Genomic DNA, 20449 nt, shown 5'->3' on the forward strand with positions numbered 1-20449 from the left:
CAAGAATTTATTGGAACCGGAGAATGAACGTTTTGCGGTGCTGCAAATGCTTGCATTTGATGCGGTACTTGGATTGTTTTGCCACGAGTTCCTGGCATGCAATGCGCGAAAGTCACGTGGTCTTTCAATCTCTATACTGTTGTTCAGTGATGACGCAACGAATCCTACTTCCGGGTCTAAAGTAGTCTGCGTTTAATATGGCTTTTGTGTTGTTAACATGTTTAATGTTATGTATTTTCTTCTATTTGATCTCAAAAAGCTCCTAAAACAGTCAGTGATCACTGTTGACCTCCCTCGGCTTTTATTACCACTAATCATTTATTTAAGCTCAGTTTTTAAAACCTTAGGATGTAACTACAGCCCAGCCCATGCAGCAGTATATGAATGACTAACCTCGTATTGTGGATGGATTATCTCAGTTGTTCTCCTGGCTGAAATTTGGTCCTTTTACAGCATCCTGCCACGCGATTACATTTGTTCCTGACCACCGAGAACACTCACGTTAACTTTTATCGAGTGGAAAAAAAGTTAGCTTGTTTATATTATGCTAACATAGCTGTGTCGCTAGCGGTCACGTAGCACATCATTATATACCAGCTAGCCCAACTTCAGTAACCCTACAAACTTCACTGCTGTTTAGTTTCTGTCTTCATTTATGCTGGAAGTGATAAGAAAGCTGTACGTTTTAATTTGTTTCCAAAACCCCGCAGTCAGGACATGCTATATTGTATTTAGATAGAAGCTAGCGAGCTAACTCCCTGCTAACTTCTAACTCCGTTAAATGTCATAAATTCCGTTTTCATGGATGCCTGGATGTTAAACTCAATTGTTACACCTGGTAGAGCAGAACGCTGATCATTTTATTAAAGATGAAAGACTTTAGACAGTTTTTCAACTCTCAGTAATGCCATAGTGATCGTTTCATATATGGACCTGCAGCGGAGTTTAGGCCCAGACACGGCTAGTGACGTCAGACTGAACAATCGGATAGAAAAACGGTTCATTACTCGAAGCTTTTCAACACAGTCCACTCTGGTGACATCTGGTGGCCAAATATATGAAGAGCAGCTTGAATCCACAAAATAAAACCAACTGCCTCATTATGATTGCCCACTCGATAGAGTGGAGTTCTGCCTGATATTGGGCCACCGTTGTGTTGCTTTAAACGTGTATTTATGGGGGTGAAAAAAATGTTGTTTATTTCTTTAATAAATTATTTTGACCAGTAAACTTTCCTTGTTTAAACATGCACCATGGTTTGGTCTTTGCTTGTGACTTCTCGATGTTGGTAAATACAATAATTGAAAAAATACCACGCTACATATAATATACATATAATAATGTACAACACATTTTGGAGTATATTTCTGCTGTGAGGTCCCGCCTCCTTGTACTTATGCAATTAACCGGGTTCCAACCCGGACAAACGGATCAGATTTTCACCCAGGTGTCATCCACATATCTGAACCAATGGCTTGGTGGTGTTCCAGGGTAGGATAGCAAAGCCCTCTTTTCCACTTCTTCCATGTACAAATTGGCCACAATGGATGAAACTGGGGAGCCCATGGCACACCCATGTTTCTGCCTGTGGAACTGACCCTTGTATGTGAAGTAGGTGGAATGAAGACACAGTTCAAACACACTTGGTCGGTGCTGAGAGCGGTCCTGTTGCTGAGGTTGGGGTCATCCTGTCATCTCTTACGGACCACCTTCAGCGAAGACAGATGTGAAGCCTGATCTTGAAAGTTGAGCAGATGTCTGTCTCCTGAGTCTGATCTGGGAGCTGCTTCCACAGGAGGTGGGTACTGTAACAGGCCTTTTAGAAAACGCCAGCTACCACCAATCCTGTGGCAGAGGTTTACTGGAACAACATGCTCTTAAAAATATGATGCACTCACATCATCACACACGACTCTGTATATTCTGCCAGTGCAAGAGTGGAGCTCCCAACTCTCTTTCATGGTTGTTATACACGCTCAGGGAATTCTTTCTGGATAATGACGATTATGTCTGTTATAAATTACATTATTTAATGTAATAACAATTCATATTTTAAACATTTTTTGTGCAACATTATTACTGCCATTATGCTGTTATTACAAAACACTATCATCACATGTTCTCATTGTTCACCTGGTGAGGCTCAAAGCGCTCCCAGCTGGAGTCCAACCGGAACGCTGTCTGATAGAGGGAATGATTTAAAAATGTTGATACTGTTTTGTCAGGAAAGAACTATCGACCACACACAAAGCAACGTAGTTACTACACAAACAAAATTTATGTGGCCATATGGGAGACATTTGAATCTGAAGGTGCTTCCGACACAAAGGAAAAATACACTTCTTCACCTTCAGCAGGGATATTTACACAAACTGTTGATTTTGAATTTGGAAAATACAGGATTTGTTTGTTTTGTTTTGTACCGATGAACTAATATTAGAAACAGTTATTCTACAATGCTTTATGTTACAAAGCAAGTCTCATAATAAGAAATGTCAAACATGAACAAAACAGGAAGCAGATTCTAGTTTTAAGGGCAAACTATATGAAAAAAGTTGTTCCTGTACAGATAATTGTAAGAGCAGTCGTGGCTTTGTGTTGGTGTGAGATAAAGGAACAGTTTAAGACTAATATTTCTGTTTGTCACTATGCAGAACAGTTAGCGCGGATCTTTCACTATACTGTCACTCAATGACTTTATTATCAGCTGTGTGAGTCTGCAGCACAGGAAGTTCCAGCTTCTCACACTCGGTCATCTTCAGGGTTAAGTACTGGGCCACCTCGTTGGGATCGGTGAACAGTGGAGCCGGAACATTCTGAAGAGGAGGACACAACGAATCAAACTGAAGAACTAATCTGGAGTCAAAATAAAAACCACATATTAAAGTAAAAATTGATCTGAATATTCATATTTATATAAAAAACAACAAATAATAATGTACTTCAGAATCACCCATGAAAAACAAAAATCCTAAATGCTGTATAAACAGCATCATGAACGTGTGATGGTGCAGCACAGTCAGCATGTCAGTGTGAGCAGTGCTGGTGCTGCTTCAGACAACACGAGTACACTGAGCTCACCACAGCTCCCAGCTTCCTCTGCAAACACACTGCTAACATGCTGGGGTTCTTCTGCACACTGACATCTCGTCCCAGGACGGGCACAGGCAGCTGTCTGACGCTGGTTTCATTATTATTGTTGTTGTGATACAGTTTTAGTACATTTCCATCGTCACCCTTAGCCCTCTACAACATGAATTTAACTGTTTTGTTCTGATTTCTTTTTTTTTAGAATTAAATATTTCATCCTACATTTTGATAGCTTGGAGCGTCCTCTACTGATACATCAGCCAACAAGTATCCACAGGTAAGCCAGCGGTCTGAGAGCGACGTGCTGTCAGGATAATAACTGTGAGGTGTTGAGGATGTGGCTGAACAGACTTTGAACATGAGAAGGATTTTAAATTCAAGTCTGAATTTATCAGGGAGCCACTGAAGAGAAGCTAATAATCTCTTTGCAGTGCCAGTGGGCGGAGCTTTGAGTCAACTGAAGGCTTTTCAGGTCATGTTTTGGACATCCTGAGAATAATGAACCCGTTTTTTAGCAGCACTCTGACTCAGGATGTTTCTAACTTTAATGACATTGCACAAATGAATCAGGCGAGCTCTACGTATTTGTTGAAAGTACACCTGAGGCCATCTGAGCCAAGTATCAGGTTGGACATCAACTTTTAACATTTTTAGGACCAAGTATAATATTCCTCTTTTGGAGATGATGAGTTAACTCTTTGATTACTTCTCTTTCAAAACGTCTATAATGAAGATAAGATATCAGTCTATAATTAGCCAAGGCAGCTGGATCAAGTAAGGGTTGGAAGTCCGTGGTATGTAACCTGTTAATAAAGACAGATTCATCCTGTTAAAACCCGAAGCATTAATTCATAGGGAAACAGATGGACACCATCTGTCCAGGTTTTCCCACAAAGTTTGCCAATAAAACCCACGTTGTTTTTCTGGACACTGCTCAGACAGGAGAACGCTACTAGTCCAGGTGGAGAGGGGACCACAGAAAGCTTCAGAGTCTGACATCTTTTTAGCAAAACTACCATCGACACAGTATTGGTAAATGGACTGATTCTTATATAGCACTTTTCTTCTCTCCCACAGCACTCAAGGTGATCTATACAACATGCTTTATTCACCCATTCATATTGTTCTATCCTGTTTCCATCTAAGCAGCAGAACAGACTTCACCAACTTCACGAGGACATGACGTACTCTAGGGGGCGCTGTGTTTGCTGCCCAGGACCGAGGAGCCTGATTGGCAAGTTTACCCTGAAGGACATCCATGGAGGACATCGTTTAGCATGTCCGGTTTGGCGGTGGGTCAGTGATGGTCTACGGAGGCATGTCCATGGATACCCACCCTCACCTGACCCCAATCCACCTGAACACCTCAGGGACATCATAGTTCGGTTGCACCTCGGACTGTCCAGGAGCTCGGTCCAGATCTGTGAGAAGAGCTGCTAGTGCACTGGAGGAGCATGGTCCCATGTTGTCAGGCATGCATGTGGCGGCATAAACACTACTGAGGCCCATTCTGGCAACAAGCACTAGCCTGGTGCACATTTTTGTTCACTTTGATTTACAGCTTGTCTTTGAATTCAGCCTGTGATTATTTTCATTTCATTTCATGTTGTGGTATCCTTCCTTTTCTAACACATTAACCAGTCCAGTCAGTAGATTATATTTTTTAAAGCTCAATGAGGATAAAACTGAAATCCACCTTACAGGCATCAAATCCAACCTTTTGAAGGCGAACCATTTCTCTCTCACCATCGATAACTCCAGTTTTCCCCTCTCCTCAGGTTAAGAGCCTTGGTGTCATCCTAGACAGTTCACTGTCCTATAAATCTCACATCAATAATCTCACCTGCCCATTTCCATCTATGCAGCATTAACAGATTACATCCTGCACCCAGTCTACATCCACAGTCTCGTTACCTCCCACCTTGACTATTGTAATTCTCTCTTACATGGTCTCCCCCCAAAATCCCTCCATCAGCTTCAACTGGTTCAAAACTCCGCTGCCTGCATTATTACCAGACAGATTATTACCAGATTATTACCAGAACCCCTCCTACCAGCACATCACCCCTGTTCTTCAGGAATTTCACTGGCTCCCTGTGAAATTCCGAATAATATACAAACTTCTTCTGCTCACCTTCAAGGCCCTTCATGACCTTGCTCCTTTTTACCTTTCTGACCTGTTAAGCACCACCTGTTCTGCCGTTCACTTCGATCCTCTTCTTCTGTCCAGCTTGCTGTGCCTTCCTTCCGCCTCACCACCATGGGAAGCAGAGCCGTCAGCTGCTCCGCTCCCAGGCTGAGGAACACTCTCCCCCAGATATAAGAAACACTTTCTCTCCCCCAATTTAAATTTCAACTCAAAACCCATCTGTTCAAATCTGCATATTCACTGTGAACCTAATGTTTGTTCATTTTATCTTGTGCTTTTTTGTTTTTATTGTTCTTCATCTTGTTATTGATCTATTATGTGTTTTACTCTTTGTTAAGTGTCCTTGGTTGTCTTGAAAGGTGCTTTTAAAATGTACTATTATTATCAGGCCTCGCAAAATTTCAAACTCCCTGGTAGCCCTTCGGGCAGGGACTCTTCAGTTTTAGCCCAAAATAAATTTAAGTAGCCCGAATAAAAAAGAGAGCAATGTTTTGATTGATGTTTTGTTTCTCATTTTGTTTCCGTTACAATATTATACATTAAAGTATAATATTGTAACGGAAACAAAACAATCAAAAAATTGTTGAAAAACAAATTACAACATTGTATAAAAATGACAATCATCAACTCAAATACTTGGTTCTAATTGAACAGAAATTTCTATGAACTTGTAAGAACTGTGTAGGACACGAATCAGTCTGTGTCAGAGCCTGAATCTGACATTTCCACTGAAGTCACGGTAAGAGGCAAGTGGAACCAAGATCGAGGCCGTTTGCTTTTTGAAGTTTGCAAAGACTGCTACATTGTGCCAGTGGTCGTTCACTCTTTGCAACATAGTAGCTGTTCTAAACAGATTTTCAGGTTTATTTTTAGTATGTTATTTGCAATTGGTGTTTGTTCTGGGAAAGATATTGCAGACTGAGCAATAATGCATTTCTTGCATTTCTCATGGGTTCTAATGGGGGCCTTTCTTAAAATGACTGGTCCCAGTAAAGGCGCTTGTCGACTCAGAAATCGAGGGAAAACCAACAACACACCCGGCAGAACATTATGTTATTTACACGGTTGCACATAAGTGGTCTGCATGTGCGCATTCGCTGTCAAAATAAAAGACGCGCACCAGATAAGAAGTTGCAACGCGCGTTTGCGTCCATATAAAAGGCACTGTTTTTGTCCTAGAGTGGGATTTTCACGGCACATTCTGCACCACATCTGTGCGTTCATCATTTGTTTGAAGCCAGCTCACCTCCTGCAACCACTTTTCCGAGAATACATGCTTCTTTTGTGGTTCGGACTCCTGACATTTCTTTGGAGGTGGAGGAACATCACAGTAATTGCTTAAAGGAGCTTCTTCGACATCTTTAAGAGTTCTAAACAAATGTCTGTCCTCCTCCTGAAAATCTTATGTATGCAAACACGCGTTGCAACTTCTTATCTTGTGCGCGTTTTTTATTTTGACAGTGAATGCGCACCTGCGGACCACTTATGTGCAGCCCTGGTTATTTAGCTCGTCATATTGCAGCCACAGAAATTCTTTTGTCCATGAAACCATAAAGCTGCACTTTCTTTTTGCCTTATAGTCTGATTTGTCATAACTTCTCCGTTTTGCGGTAAGCTTTTATTTGGCTGTCACTTCTTCACCCTGACCTGTCTTATTTGGCTCAGCAGAACTGAAATGCTTTTACACACTCACATAAGCTCAGCGATTCTCTGCGCGATCAACCTCTCACATGTTTAAGCTGCCGGAGATTTCACTTGTCATGTTTGCGTAGTAAGCTAACGATTAATAAGACGATGTCAGAGGAATTGGTGCACAAATTATCATCACTCACAGATCAGTGCTGTCGCTCTCTATACACAGTTCGCACGATTGCAAAGTGAAAGCAAAAAAACAAGCGCAAATTCAAACGAGACTTCAATATGTCACATATTGACAGTGGCTCACCCAATGACATAATTACCCAGCTACATTTCTGAAAGAATGCAAAAGCATTGACATATATTTTTCCTTCCTACGATAGGCCGACGGGCAGGGAAGAGATAGATTTTGGTAGCCCGACTGGAAAAATCGCTAGCCCCAGGACGTCGGGCTAGCGATATTGCGAGCCCTGATTATTATTATTATTATTGTTAGATGTCCAACCCCACTGAGATGTGATGTGTGCCAGTCTATAAAAGCTACAGATTTCTTTATAAGCTGGATCTTCAGATATAAAGTTCTCCTTTGAAAAAACACAAACATTTCTGTAAACATCTCATCACAAGAACAGACACAGTTATTAACAAATCCAAAAGGAGTCGGTGCTAGAATAAAGTGCCAGACGACGTTCAAACTCACACAAAGCCTTTCGTGAACATGAAAATATTCGGGCTCTGCTTTGGATCGAAGAAGCCAGTAAGTGGAAATAAATAACAGAATCACAGCTCTGTGTCACTGCTCACCTTCAGCTCTGAGATTTTGCTTTCCCTCGTAGTGAACTCTCGCAGCATGTAATCCTTCCCAGCCTGAAACCAAACGTTACATCACGTGAGTCACTTTGAAGTCTGTCACCTGCCCGTGATGAAGTCTGGCAGCACACTCTCAGGTGATGAAACAACTTACCTCGTGATATAGTCGAGTATCGTTTATTCTAATCAGCACTCCGTCCACTCGCAGGAAGAAACGCATCAACAGGAAGAAGCTGGTCGGCATCACTCGCTGCATCAACAAGAAACATCATCGTCATCATCAGTGTTAAATCGGCTGCTCATTTGGATTTGGCAGTCCCACGGGACAGGAAGACGGCACTCACAATTTTGACGCTAAGCATAGAGACTCCATGGTCGTGCAGCTCATCTTCAAACAGCAGCACCTCATCAAAGAACATGATGTGTTCCCGAGCCTTAAGCTTCTCCATGTCAATACGCTCGGCAGTCTCAGACACCTTCACACGAAAACCTCACATCACTTTCTTACAAACCTGTGACTGAAGAGTGAACAGTGTCAAACCTGCCTACCTTTATCTGCATGCTTTCTCCTGTCAGAGTGCCTCTGTAGTCTGTGGTGTACGTCCAGTCATAAGGTCGGATCACATCTTTAGAGTGTTCAGAATCAGCTCTGGAAGGGATATCATCCAAGATGTTTAGCTCAGTAAGCCAGTGTAACCCTGAGCCTATACTACACCTTTAGCTGACAGAATGAACGCACCACACTTTGTTCTCTAGGGTATGACTGAAACACCAAGACCTGTCAAATACATTGGACAGTAGCTGACAGTCAGAAAATTGGTGCAACGCAGCGGCGTCGCAGAAAATCTGCCGCAGAACGCCGTAGACAGACACAGCAGCACGCCGAGTCCCAAGTACTGGTCTAAAAGTGGGTTTTTATCCAAGCTAACAGTGAGCGTCTTACCTGCTCTCCTGCCATTCCTGAGCACACGCCACCTTGACGCTATCCTCCATGTTGCTGACTCTCTTCAGGGAATCAACAGCATTGAATTCAATCCCGTAACCGTCCGTGTGCTGGATGCGCAGTATGTTGTCTCCAAACAACATCTCTGGAAGAGAAGGCATGTTCATGTCTTCTGCTAGCCTGGAAAGTCAAACAGTGAAGACTGATATCAATCAGGTTTTCTCATCTATTCTAGTCGTTTTGGGAGGATTCAAAACATCAGAAACAAATCGAGCAGCGCCTGCAACAATATTAGTTTGTTTTCTTTAACGTGTCGCAGCTGCTTCTTTCAGTGTCTACATTATTCATTTATGGTTATTTCTATTTTTCCACCATGTGATCACATCACAGCGAGAAGATGTGATGATGCTCGGTGCGTTGCTGTCTGATGAAGAGGACGTGTTACAGCTTTTGTGATGCAATAAACAGGCAAAAACAGCTGATCATGTAAACACGACTCATGTGGACACACACAGACTCTACTGTTTGGTACTCTGACAGTCCCGACACAGCTTAGATGATATTAAAATGTGACAAATATCTCACCGTTCAATGTCCTTGGACTTCATGATGTGGTTTTTGGAAGCAGTCACTTTCCATGGTCCAAAGTTGAAGTCCTGCTTACTGCTCTTGAAACCATGTGACATCATCATGGACAGAGAGGCCAGCATCAACTGCAAGACAAACATCAGCAGGTTTGTCCAAACAGAACAGGTGGACAGTATCTGCTGTTCAGAGCTTATGGTGTGTTTGTCTGTTTAAATGCGATGACTTTGTAGTTCTCATGTGTTGTCTTTGTTAGAAACCAAATCTGGCAAGGACACAGTGAGCTCCTTCCACCGATGCAAAATCCCTTTCCAGACATTTTCACTAAAAGGGCGATTTACTGGCTGTAGCTGGTCCCAAAGTTGAAACCACTCACAGGAGTAGTTGTGGAAATTTCGACTGTGGGAAACCCGCTGATGATTTGCAGAAGTGGCCCACAGATGCTGACCATCCAAATGATCCCTGGTCAGGGTTTTCAAAGCTGCTCAAACGTGGGCACCGAGACAGAAGAGCAGCACTGTGCCAGTGAAGAGCTGTGACTACAGTCAGGGTCAGCTCCGTGCCCGCCAGCTGCTGCACAACAATCCGAGAAAATCACTGCGCAGCGCATTTTGCTAAAGAGGATAAAAATCCCAAATAACAGAGACATCCGAGGTTTAAAAAAAGGAAATTCTTGTCAGCCGTGCAACATTTAGTTATTCCTACAAGCTGGTCGGTTTGTAGCAATAACTAAATGTTGGTCAGGCCGTCAGCAGCTTTATTATGAGTGAACATACCGAATCTGTGACTCGTATTATTATAAACTTGCACGATCTGCACACTTAAAGTAGCTGAGGCTCGGTTCACGCACAGCGTGTTTGCCGTGTTACAGAAACAAATATTAGCACAAAGGCTCGCCGGACGTTTGTTTCCCTGCGCTGACTCGATGTTCGCTCAGGCAGCTCCAAATGCTTCGTCCCAGTTTAGGCTGTGAACGTAAAGCTCTGCGGTCAAACACACAGGCTGTACACAAACACACAAACACATTCATTTACCTTGATGTTGTTGTCGAGCGTTACCTGTCATTGGAGGCTCCCGGGTACGCCGGTGAAATCTGCCCGGTGATGTTTGTGACGCTCGCACTTTGGTTCCACTTTCAAACCTTTCTTTAAAAAAAAAAGAAAAGATAACAATCATTTTTCGGTGTTTGTGGGTGAACACGAATTCAGTGGTGATCTCACAGTGTTTCATTAACATAAAACATTTTGAAATAAATTCGGAGAGTTAATCGTCTGTTTTTAGAACTGCGGCTGTCGGTCTTACTGTTGGCCGGTTTCAGCCCATCCCTCCTTCCTCTGGTCTCCTGGCCCCAGCCTCCTCCTTTGTCCTCGGTCAAAAGCAGCCATGCCTTATTCAGCACTGAAATCTTAACGATGATATGCATGCTCGATTTGGAAAACATTTGATCCTGATGCAGTCCTCTGCATTTATGCCTGTGACATGCTCCAAGTCAAACAGTTGTGAGCCCTACTGCTGTGTCTCAAGTCGCCTCCTCCTTTCATGTGCTGCAGATTCAGCCGTCCTATTCAATCCCTCTGTAACCAGCAGGTCACAGGTGCTGCAGTACAGGTCTAGCAGCATCTCAAGGAAGGACATGGCATTTGCCCAATTACATTTGAGCCTCTGAAAATGGAGAGCTGTAAAGAGATGGCAGTGGAAATGGTAATTAAATAGTTACTTAATACTTGTGAAACCAAGCTGAAAATCTGCTCTTAAATCACATCTTCATTGAAAAACCACTATTGTGATGTTCAGAGGTGAAATCCTAAAAATGTTATGAACCTGTCTGTGAAGATTGGCCTCGGTCTCTGGTATCAGTGTTTCCATGAACTGGCCAACATCTACATTCATCATGACTGTAGCATCTCGTCTTGTACGGTTGCACCATTCTTAATGAAGCTTTGCATAAACAGCTTATAATATTTTATACAAATGACACAATCATGCATATATGTCACATTAGATCATGATGATGGCGACCGCTCCGTGTGGGCCGCCTCCCCGTCTCCTGCTTGGGGTCAGGTCTCCTGACTGTGATGGCGGATTGTGTTTGTGCATCGATTAGGCGCCGTTTGTTTTTGTATGCACGTCGTCGCAGGAATGACCCGTTGTGTTTTCCTGGCACTGCTGTATTACTGACACACTCAAACTAATAACAGAAACCAATAATTACATTAAAAACAAACTAGATGAGCCCGTCGATTTTACAAGTCTAGTCTATGGTTACAGCAGTGAGAGGCTACAACACAGCAGCTATTACTACTGTTACTGCACAGGCACACAGAGCCATGCAGGTTTTCCCAGTGACGTTCCTGTTAATCCTCATTATACAAGAAGACATTTGAACTCAAGCAGTAACTGTCAAAACTTTGTAAAGGTCAATCTTTAAATACCAGCTTTATTCAGGAAAAGAGGTCAAAGACAAATACGACGTTTTGATAACAATCAGGTGTACATCAGTAGCTGACTGCAGGTGAACTACAGGACACGCAGCAGGTTCTCACTCCACAGAGCAAGGGCCAGGTTGAGTTTGTCCTCCTGTGTGGGCAGCTGAAGCTGGGCAACAACCAGCTGCTCTGCCAGCTGGAGCTGCCGCAGGGCCTGGAGGTAGGACAGGGGAAACTGCAAGCCCTGCAGACACAGACATATGGTTGGGGTGGAGACCTTTTTCAACACACATGTTCAACACACATCCATATAGTGCGCTTCATTGTCTCACTGTCCATGTCCAATCAGAAGGTAAACCCAGGTCCTTCTTCAAATACCTGATGATATAACACAGCTGCACATCTCACTGGTATTGATTGGTGGATATTTTCAGCATGTGACGCTCAGCCTCACAGTCTGGGGTCTTTACCTTGGAATGTAAAGCACCTTGAGATAACTGCTGTGAACTGGTGCTGTATAAATAAAGCTGCCAGTGCTAACCCTCAGCCTCCCAGTACACACACCTATCGGGTCAAAATCTTACGTCAGCTTGTTCTCCAGTTATGGCATTAACAAGACTTTCAGAGAACATGACCTCTGACCTTTATGTTGAGGTCACAGACTTGAACTGGTCCAGTTCTTCAGCAGCAGCACCTGTGTGTCAGTGTGAACCTCCTACACTGCCTGATCCGAGTGACAGCACCCGACCAGCTTTTACAGTTGAGGATAAAAACCCTTAAAAACACTCGTTTTAAACCAAACGTGGACAAATGTTTCGGTTTTCGCGGGTCACACTAACTGTTTCGTGGCTGTTCGAGGTTTCTGTGGCGGTGGATTTCTGCACCTCTGCAGCAGAACACTGTTGAACATGTGTTATGAATATGAAAGGACCATCAGCGAGGTATGGCATTACCGTGGAGATGCTGCGTTCTTCCTGGTCATCACAGCTGTCACCCATCATGTGACCTTCTCTCTGGTTCTTCAAAGAATGCAAGACAAATACTACCAGCTCTGTGGCGTCGTCCTGAAACACACACAGTTCAGAGCACACTGTTAGAGCGCACGCACAGAACCCCAACAGGGCTGCACATTTCTGTACTTACAGCCTTAAAGGACTCACTGTGCTCTGTGGGCGGGGCTCCACTGTTATTACCACGTGGTCTTTAAAGGTCAGAATCACTGTATCCTCCAAGGCAGGACTCTTTCCAGCTGTGACACACACCATATGTTTATATGCACAAATGTACATCACTGAAAAATCGATCTGAATGCATCCATGACATACATGGTGAAGACAGCTGCTGCTGGCAGTAAGGAGGCAGTCTGTTCATGATGAAGTCTCTCTTCATGTGAGTGAAGCCCAGGTCCTGCGCCCCAGTTTCCATCTCGTCAGCCAGAGCTCTGAGGCTGGCGGCCAGCCGCTGGTTGGTGTGCAGGCCTGCACTGCTGCTCTACACACAGACATGCATGTGACTGTGAATGCATCTCATTCATATTTTACATAATTCAGAAAGCATTAGAAGTTGAGCTGTAATGACAGAGGCACAAATACAGACCTCGCTCTCTTCTGAAGCTATTTTCGTTTTATATTCATTCTTAGAAGATAAATCTTCTAAAAACTATGAAAGCAGTGCATTATGAGGACCCGTTTACCTCAACATTGCTCCAGTTTCAGGGAAAAAGATCACAGAACAGCTTTAAGTAATTATGAGTCAATTAAAAACAGCACATTGCAGATGTTACACACACTACCTGTCAAACGTTTGGACAGAGATTCTCATTTAATGCTTTCTCTTTATTTTTACTTCTTCAAACTGATACAAACTGAAGACATTAATATAATAAGCATGACGGGTGGAATTATGTAGCAAAGAGAAAATGTATAAATAACTCTACATATATTTCAGATTCTCCAGCGCCCCCCGCGACCCTGAAAAGGATAAGCGGTAGCGAATGGATGGATGGATGGATATTTCAGATTCCTGACAGTAGACGCCCTTTGCTTTGTTGACAGCGCTGCAAACCCTCGGCCTTCTCTCAGTGAGCTTCATGATGTAGTCACCTGACATGGTTTCACCTCACAGTGAGCCTGTCAGGGTTCATCTGTGGAGTTTCTTGCCTTCTTAATGACGTTGGGACCATCTGTTGTTTGTGTCAGGTTGGTGCACAGCTGACAGGCCTGTTTGACAACTGTTAGAAACAGTCCCTCATTACTTTAAGAACTGAAGGTCAGTCAGTGCATAAAATTGCTAAAAAGGTGAACGTATGGTCTCTACGTGCATGGTTCCCACTGTGAAGCATGGAGGAGGTGTGATGATGGTGTGGGGGGCTTTGCTGGTGACGCTGTTGGGGATTTATTCAAAACTGAAGGCAGACTGACCCAGCATGGCTACCACAGCATCCTGCAGCCACAGGACAATGAGCCCAAACACACCTCCAGGCTGTGTGAGGGCTGTTTGACCCAGAAGGAGAGTGATGGAGTGCTGCACCTGATGGCCTGGCCTCCACAGTCACCTGACCTAAACCCCGTGGAGATGGTTTGGGATGAGATGGAGCGCAGAGTGAAGGCAAAAGGACCAACAGGTGCTCAGCATCTCTGGGAACTCCTTCAAGACTGTTGGAAACCACTTCAGGAGACGACCTCATGAAGCTCATGGAGAGAATGAAAGAGTGAGCAAAGCAAAGGCTGGCTTTGACCGCTACTTCACACTTTTTGTTTACTGCATGATTCCACATGTGTTCATTCATAGTTTGGATGCCTTCAGTGAGACTCTACGATGTAAACAGTCATGAAACTAAAGACAAACCATTAAATGAGAAGCTGTGTCCAAACTCCTGACTGGTACTATGAAACCATCTCATATACTGCCATAGATTCTTCAGCGTGCAGTCACAGACAGAAAAAGCATCTGTCAGGATCAGTTTGGAATAATATGTCATGGGAATACAGAGATGGTGTTCATACTGTCGTGATTACCAGTAAGAGTCTTCTGGCCATCCCCTCTCTGAGGCTGACTTCCCTCCTGCTGCGGCCACACAGTAAGCTGGGAAATACGTCCAACAGCAAATCTCCCCATGACCTGACAGCAGGCGGGGACAGTGAGACAGTGTGGGACTGATTAGCAACAGAGAACTCTTCTGGATCTCATTCACACACCAGTTTTGTTTGAGCACGACAGAAACAATCATCATCAAACCCATCTGTTATCAGTGTTTGGAGCTTTGAACAGGACCAGTTCTTCTGTTTCTTATTGGCTGAAAACCTGATGATGTACCCTGACTTTACTCTGCTGAGCAGACGTCTGTTCTACTGAGTCGAGTACGAGTCTGTGTGCCGGATCAGTGGGCAGTAGTTTTACTGCACACTTACTCCCTGACATGCCAATAAAGGAAAAGGAAGTGCGATTTCAACAGAATCTTTTTTTTTATGAAAGTTGATACTTTGTAAAAACAAACAAACAAACAAACAAATCACTTTCAAAATTCTACATCGCCTTGTTGTCAAGTCACTGGATTCATGAGATTTTCATTAAGTGTAACCTCTCAGGTCAACGCCATGAATTTGAACTCTTCTGAGTTAGTAGATGCTCCTACAGCAGGGTCTCGAACTGCAGGCCTCGAGGGCCGGTGTCCTGCAGGTTTTAGATGTCCTTGATCCATCACAGCTGATTTAAATGGCTAAATGACCTCCTCAACATGTCTTGTAGTCTCCAGAGGCCTGGTAATGAACTCATCATGTGATTCTGGTGTGTTGACCCAGGATGAGATCTAAAACCTGCAGGACACCGGCCCTCGAAGCCTGCAGTTCGAGACCCCTGACCTATGGTATCAATCTGAAACTACCTCGGTCTCCAGTTAGCACATTTGCAAAATTTTTATCTGCTACTATCAGCCTTTTAGGGCTTGGGGTAAAAAGGGGAAGAAGAAGAAGCTTACATTCTCTGGTAGGTGCTGAGAGTTAAGTGGATGGAGCAGTTCACTCCTGCCGGGGTTCTGGCTTGATGGATGGTTCCCCGAGGAAAGTACAGCAGATCTCCAGCCTGTCCAGAGAGAAGACTTGTTCATACTTAAAACACTGTGATTAACATGGTCAGACAGAGCTCTGTGTTACTGGTCTCGGTTAAAGGTTTTGTACATATAAACACAGAATAAGTTCAATTATGTCTCACATAATAAAGCAATGACATGACTGTTCAAACTTAGTTTAAGAATTCAAATCAAAAATCTTTGTTCTGTGTAAAAACTTCAAAAAGTATCTTTGTTTCATAATAACTGTATGACCTCATAGTGACATCAGCCACAAGTAGTCCTCACACAATGAGGCAATACTTGGAATGTGACCCATCCTTGTAAATGTTGAGTCAAATTGTTACATGTTGTCATTGTGTTACTTAAATTTGTAAGTCTTAGTTCAAGCAGCAGGATCAAAGACATTCCTTTGTCTCGGACCACCTCCCCAGCCTGTTGGTGGGGGGGCTGTAGTGTTTTATAGGGACACATCCTATGAGAGGGTTCTGTTTCTTACTTAGTGACTTGCGTCTTGCTGTTGTAGTAGAATTATCTTGGCCTTCCAGCAGTAGGTCTGTGCTACACTGACCCATCAGTAAAATTCACATGAAATTCCTAATTCAAACCCAGCCCTTTGTTCTCATGTGGCAGTGTAGCTGAAGGAGGATTCAGGGTCACTGATCCAGCTCTAACTACATGTTTTATTAAAAGGAAAGTTTGAAGCCTAATCTTGAAAGTAGAGATAGTGTCTGTCTCCTGAATCCAAACTGGGAGCTGGTTCCACAGAAGAGGGGCCTGAAAACTGAAGGCTCTGCCTCCCATTCTGCTTGAAGCAATACCACGCTATGAGGTCTGTAAGATACGACTGGGTCTGATTATTTGAGACCATGTGCGAGACAAAGGATTTCAACCTTGATTCTGGATTTAACAAAGACAACAGAGTCAAGCACGTCTGATTTGAGCTCCTTTTCTTTTCCGCCTCTGTGGGAGAAATGTTTAAGGAACCATTACTACTGCTCCTCCAGGGACTTCTGCACCCCTGCCCATTCCTACAAAGACATTCCCAAAGATGATCATACGTTTGAATAAAAATGAACATTAAACCTTGAACAGAAGATGTACTGCAGAATCAGATCATACTTGCTTTAGCTGATATAAAGTGCTGTACCTTCAGTATAATATCATGAGTTGGGATGCCAATACTGTCCTCTGACTGCACGCTGTATTCAGCTGCCAGTGGAACAGTAGGATTATAAAGACGCCAATGTTTCTGTCCCTGCAGCTGCAAGATAAACACCTGTGCACAGAGCACCATGGAGATTAGCAACACGTATGCTGGACCGCACATTACTCACATCATCCACAGTTATTGTTGTACCTCTACATCATCATAATGAGGTGGAAGGCCCTGCGACTCCTCTGGGGTGATATAGATGTTCGAGCCCACCAGAGCCCCAAAGAAGCACTCCAGCTTCTCCTGAATCCTCCACAGCTCATCCTGACAACACACAGAAGACCTGCTGAGAGCGGCCTCCACATGCACAGTGTTAGCTCCACAGGTACTTGGACAGTGTCATGATCTTTGAAATCTGGCCTATGTTCACAGTGGGTGTTGAATTAAACAGTTCAGGCTGATTGGAGTGAAGACTTTAATCTGAACAAAAGCTGTGTCGCATACATGTGACAGCGCCGAGCCGGAGTTAAATCTTATAAGCACAGGCTCATCGAGGAATATGACAACAAGCCTTTGCTGAAGTTTGACTGCTACGCCGAGCGTGTCGTGCTGGACTGCAGGGCGACGAGGCGGCTGACCACAGACGGAAAGCTGACCGAGGAGGTGGATGCCTCGGTGACACATGTTCGACTATGTGAAGGGAAAGTTGCTGCAAGAAGCCAACGTGACACTGGTTTGAACTTCAGAGATCAAGGAACAGTGTGAACGAGTAAAGCTGCAGATGGCAGCGATGGAGGGGAACTTTAATACAAGCAAACACTGTGAAGATGGGAAAGAGAAAACAGATAAACGTGGGGGTCATTTTGCTAAGGAACAGGCGTGCCTCAGGACGATCATGTAGAGAATACAGTGGAAAGCAACAGTGAGATGTGTGCAAACAGAATCAGAGCCAAACTATACGTTTGTAATAAGAGATCAAACACAGTGACATGTACCGTTGGTGAAGTAGATCTGTAATGCCAGCTGACTTCACTGCATCAAGCAACAGGAGAGCCAATACTCAGCAAGGAAACTGCAATTCAACTAGATGTGCTGGGAGTGGGTGCAGACATGTCCAGGGTGACATTAAAGCAGAAATAAGACACAATATCCACACACAGCAGCACACAGTTCCTATCTTTGACACCCACGTGGACACAAGTAAACAGTGACGTGAAAAGGAATGCACATCGCACAATCCGAGGGGTTAGACTGGAAAAAGGAACTCCGGAAGGACGTCACAATCCACAACTGGGACGAGCCCGGCAGAGCTACTCTTCAAAGGACAGTAAGAGGAAAATCCCCACAGAGACACAGATGAGGAGGAGGAGGGAAGATCAATGAGCACAGGGCAGAAACTCAGTGGGAGACAAATCCCCCACTACATTCAACAACACATCAGATCAGGTGGTCAGGATGGATGGAGAAACACAGATATCACACGAAACACGACTGAGCACAGCAGCAAACAGGCTGCAGACACTAACAGTGAGCCGAGCCTGACTGAGCCCCCACCCGTGAGGCCTCATGGGAGACCAGGATGCAGTGCTACTGGTTTAGTCTAACATGAGGTGGTGGATGTTGAAAAGAAGAAACAAAGGTGCTCGGCAAGAAATGAAATTGTTTGGTGAAAAGGAAATGAGATGGTCTGAGAGAAATGTGTACATGGAACATCCAGACACGGGTTTGTGAACAATGCTCGGCCATAGAAACGTCTTCAGTTTCATGTACTGGTGATGTGTGTGGTCCAGAGGCGAGGGCGCCAACACAGCTGTGCAGACAACAACTGCTCATCACAGCTGGCCATGTATCGGCAGCGCACCAAACACACTGCATACACAAAAAGGAAACAGGTGGATGAACCATGAATGCAAACTGGTCCAAAGGCAGCAAAGCCATGACACTCACCTTGAACCTCTGCGGCTGGTGGTACTGGACGGTGGCTTTGTTCTGACTCATGATCTTATTGAGAACACTGTGCTTCACTCGGCCTTCCTTGTTCAGAAGCTTTTTCTTGCCGTTGACGCAGCGAACGACGTTGATGTCCCTGTAGTACTCGAGACCCTGAGAACACAGGCTCTGCAGGTCACACAGCTGAAACAGGGACTGGTAGTACGAGGCTGTGCCAGGATCAGACCTCTGCAGATGAAGAGGCTTCTTCTCCCAATACTCTGAGAAGAACCGATCTGTCCCCATCGGCTGGATGAGGCTCTCGAACAGTGTGGCTGGGCTCTGGAAGCAAAGGGGTGAAGTGTCGCTCTGCTCCTCTTTGCTTCGTTTGACAGCGGGCTGCTCTTGGTCAGCGATCCGTCTCTTCACACTCGGAGTTTTGCTTTTCTTTGGCATCTTTTCAGTCTGCACACAAGTCCAGAGAATATTATTAGAGTTAAAGCAACACATTGAAGGTTACTGAATTCATTATCTGATCATTCCTATATCAAATTCCTTTTCTTGCACGGTGAGCGCTGTTGAGCTGTGTCTTACTTAAACTGGCCAAAGTCTGCTGGAGCAAACTGGGAACACTTGATCATCCCACTGAGCCAGTCTGTGGATCAGCTGTGTGGAGCAGACAAACTCTTAGCTTCTCCCGCCTCTTTCACCGCTCACACAGCGACACCTCTGGTCAGAAGGAGTAATAGCACCCACAGAAGCTCGTAACGTTCAGATTCAGTCCATACAAGCTTGTACACACAGCACAGCCCACACCGCAAGCATCGCTGCGAACAGAGTTTTCTACCCGAACGGTGTTTGGGACGGTCCCGGATCAGGATGGGCTGACGGAGCACCGGTGAAGGTGCTCGGTCATAAAGCGGTGCTCGGATCACGAAGACGCCGTGACAGCTCCATCACAGCCATAGCAAAGCGACGGCTTTATGTTCCACATCACCACATCCAACAACCCCACGCACTCACTCACCTCCCAACACACCTCCACTCGAGCTCGATGACGACCCCGGTCAGCCACACGTGTGACTTCACAAGTGTTTTCCAAATTATGTCCGACTGGAAACTCACACCAGCGTCAGAACACGGGACATGTAGTGAGACACAAACGGGGACTTTAGCGTTTTACACGTGTCAGATGGTCCGAGAGGAAAACAGGAGCAGGACGTTGCTCGCTGTCGGGACCAGCGACACGCATGCGCTGGAGAAGTCATTCAGCGGAGGCTCAACAAACCCACTCACAGAAAACACGCAGACGTGTTCGGCTGCTGTACCGGGACACCGGGAGCTCTCCCCCAGCATCGGAAACAAGTCACGGCCTTGAAAGTTGTTGACGGTCACCAGCGTCGCTCTGTGAACACGTTTAGGGTGTAAAAGCATTTCACAGACACGGAATCAAGTGAAATACAGACTGTAAAACGGAGCTTTCCCTCCGTGACATCACAGCTGCAGTGCATTAGTGACGTCACCATGGACTCTGGAAACTTGTTATTTTGAACTTGATTTACATTTTTATTGCCAAATGTTTTTTTTATTTCATTTCTATTCCTATTGGGGATTGTTAAAAAACGTTTGATTATTTTCAAATTCATGTGTTTCCAGG

At 44.5% G+C, this 20449-nt stretch overlaps 2 protein-coding genes across 7 annotated transcripts; both read right to left on the reverse strand.

The window, feature by feature from the left end:
• Nucleotides 1-2259: 2259 nt before the first annotated feature.
• On the reverse strand, nt 2260-10536 carry tiprl (TIP41, TOR signaling pathway regulator-like). Of its 3 annotated transcripts, XM_082549533.1 has the most exons (9): nt 10518-10536; nt 10274-10360; nt 9216-9343; nt 8631-8810; nt 8237-8336; nt 8032-8163; nt 7842-7937; nt 7682-7744; nt 2260-2816 (listed from the first exon to the last, which is right to left on the reverse strand). In XM_082549533.1, exons 3-9 carry the CDS (start codon nt 9338-9340, stop codon nt 2685-2687), a joined length of 828 nt encoding a protein of 275 aa, XP_082405659.1. In that variant the 5' UTR covers nt 9341-9343; nt 10274-10360; nt 10518-10536; the 3' UTR covers nt 2260-2684. The 3 variants fall into 3 exon arrangements, with proteins under 3 accessions (XP_082405659.1, XP_082405658.1, XP_082405660.1); XM_082549532.1 differs by lacking the exon at nt 10518-10536 and having other exon boundaries at nt 10250-10360; XM_082549534.1 differs by lacking the exons at nt 10274-10360; nt 10518-10536 and having other exon boundaries at nt 8631-8775; nt 9216-9305.
• Nucleotides 10537-11632: 1096 nt separating this feature from the next.
• On the reverse strand, nt 11633-20294 carry riox2 (ribosomal oxygenase 2). Of its 4 annotated transcripts, none has more exons than XM_082549875.1 (10): nt 19832-20293; nt 18811-19257; nt 17068-17187; nt 16858-16986; nt 15618-15721; nt 14659-14761; nt 12967-13132; nt 12802-12890; nt 12595-12705; nt 11633-11885 (listed from the first exon to the last, which is right to left on the reverse strand). In XM_082549875.1, exons 2-10 carry the CDS (start codon nt 19246-19248, stop codon nt 11733-11735), a joined length of 1413 nt encoding a protein of 470 aa, XP_082406001.1. In that variant the 5' UTR covers nt 19249-19257; nt 19832-20293; the 3' UTR covers nt 11633-11732. The 4 variants fall into 4 exon arrangements, with proteins under 4 accessions (XP_082406001.1, XP_082405999.1, XP_082406000.1 ...); XM_082549873.1 differs by having other exon boundaries at nt 19820-20291; XM_082549874.1 differs by lacking the exon at nt 19832-20293 and adding an exon at nt 19387-19813.
• Nucleotides 20295-20449: the final 155 nt, after the last annotated feature.

This window comes from Aulonocara stuartgranti (genome assembly GCF_965226115.1).
Source record: "Aulonocara stuartgranti genome assembly, chromosome: 10".
Taxonomy (NCBI): Eukaryota; Metazoa; Chordata; class Actinopteri; order Cichliformes; family Cichlidae; genus Aulonocara; species Aulonocara stuartgranti.

Coding starts and splice junctions, on each gene's coding strand:
- tiprl (XM_082549533.1), bottom strand. CDS start 9,340: ATGCTGGCCTCTCTGTCCATGATGATGTCACATGGTTTCAAGAGCAGT. Junction 8,164..8,236: donor GAGAAAGCATGCAGATAAAG/GTAGGCAGGTTT, acceptor TTTCGTGTGAAG/GTGTCTGAGACTGCCGAGCG. Junction 7,938..8,031: donor CTATGCTTAGCGTCAAAATT/GTGAGTGCCGTC, acceptor TTGTTGATGCAG/CGAGTGATGCCGACCAGCTT.
- riox2 (XM_082549875.1), bottom strand. CDS start 19,248: ATGCCAAAGAAAAGCAAAACTCCGAGTGTGAAGAGACGGATCGCTGAC. Junction 15,722..16,857: donor CTCATGATATTATACTGAAG/GTACAGCACTTT, acceptor CTCTCTGGACAG/GCTGGAGATCTGCTGTACTT. Junction 12,891..12,966: donor GCAGCAGCTGTCTTCACCAT/GTATGTCATGGA, acceptor TGTGTGTCACAG/CTGGAAAGAGTCCTGCCTTG.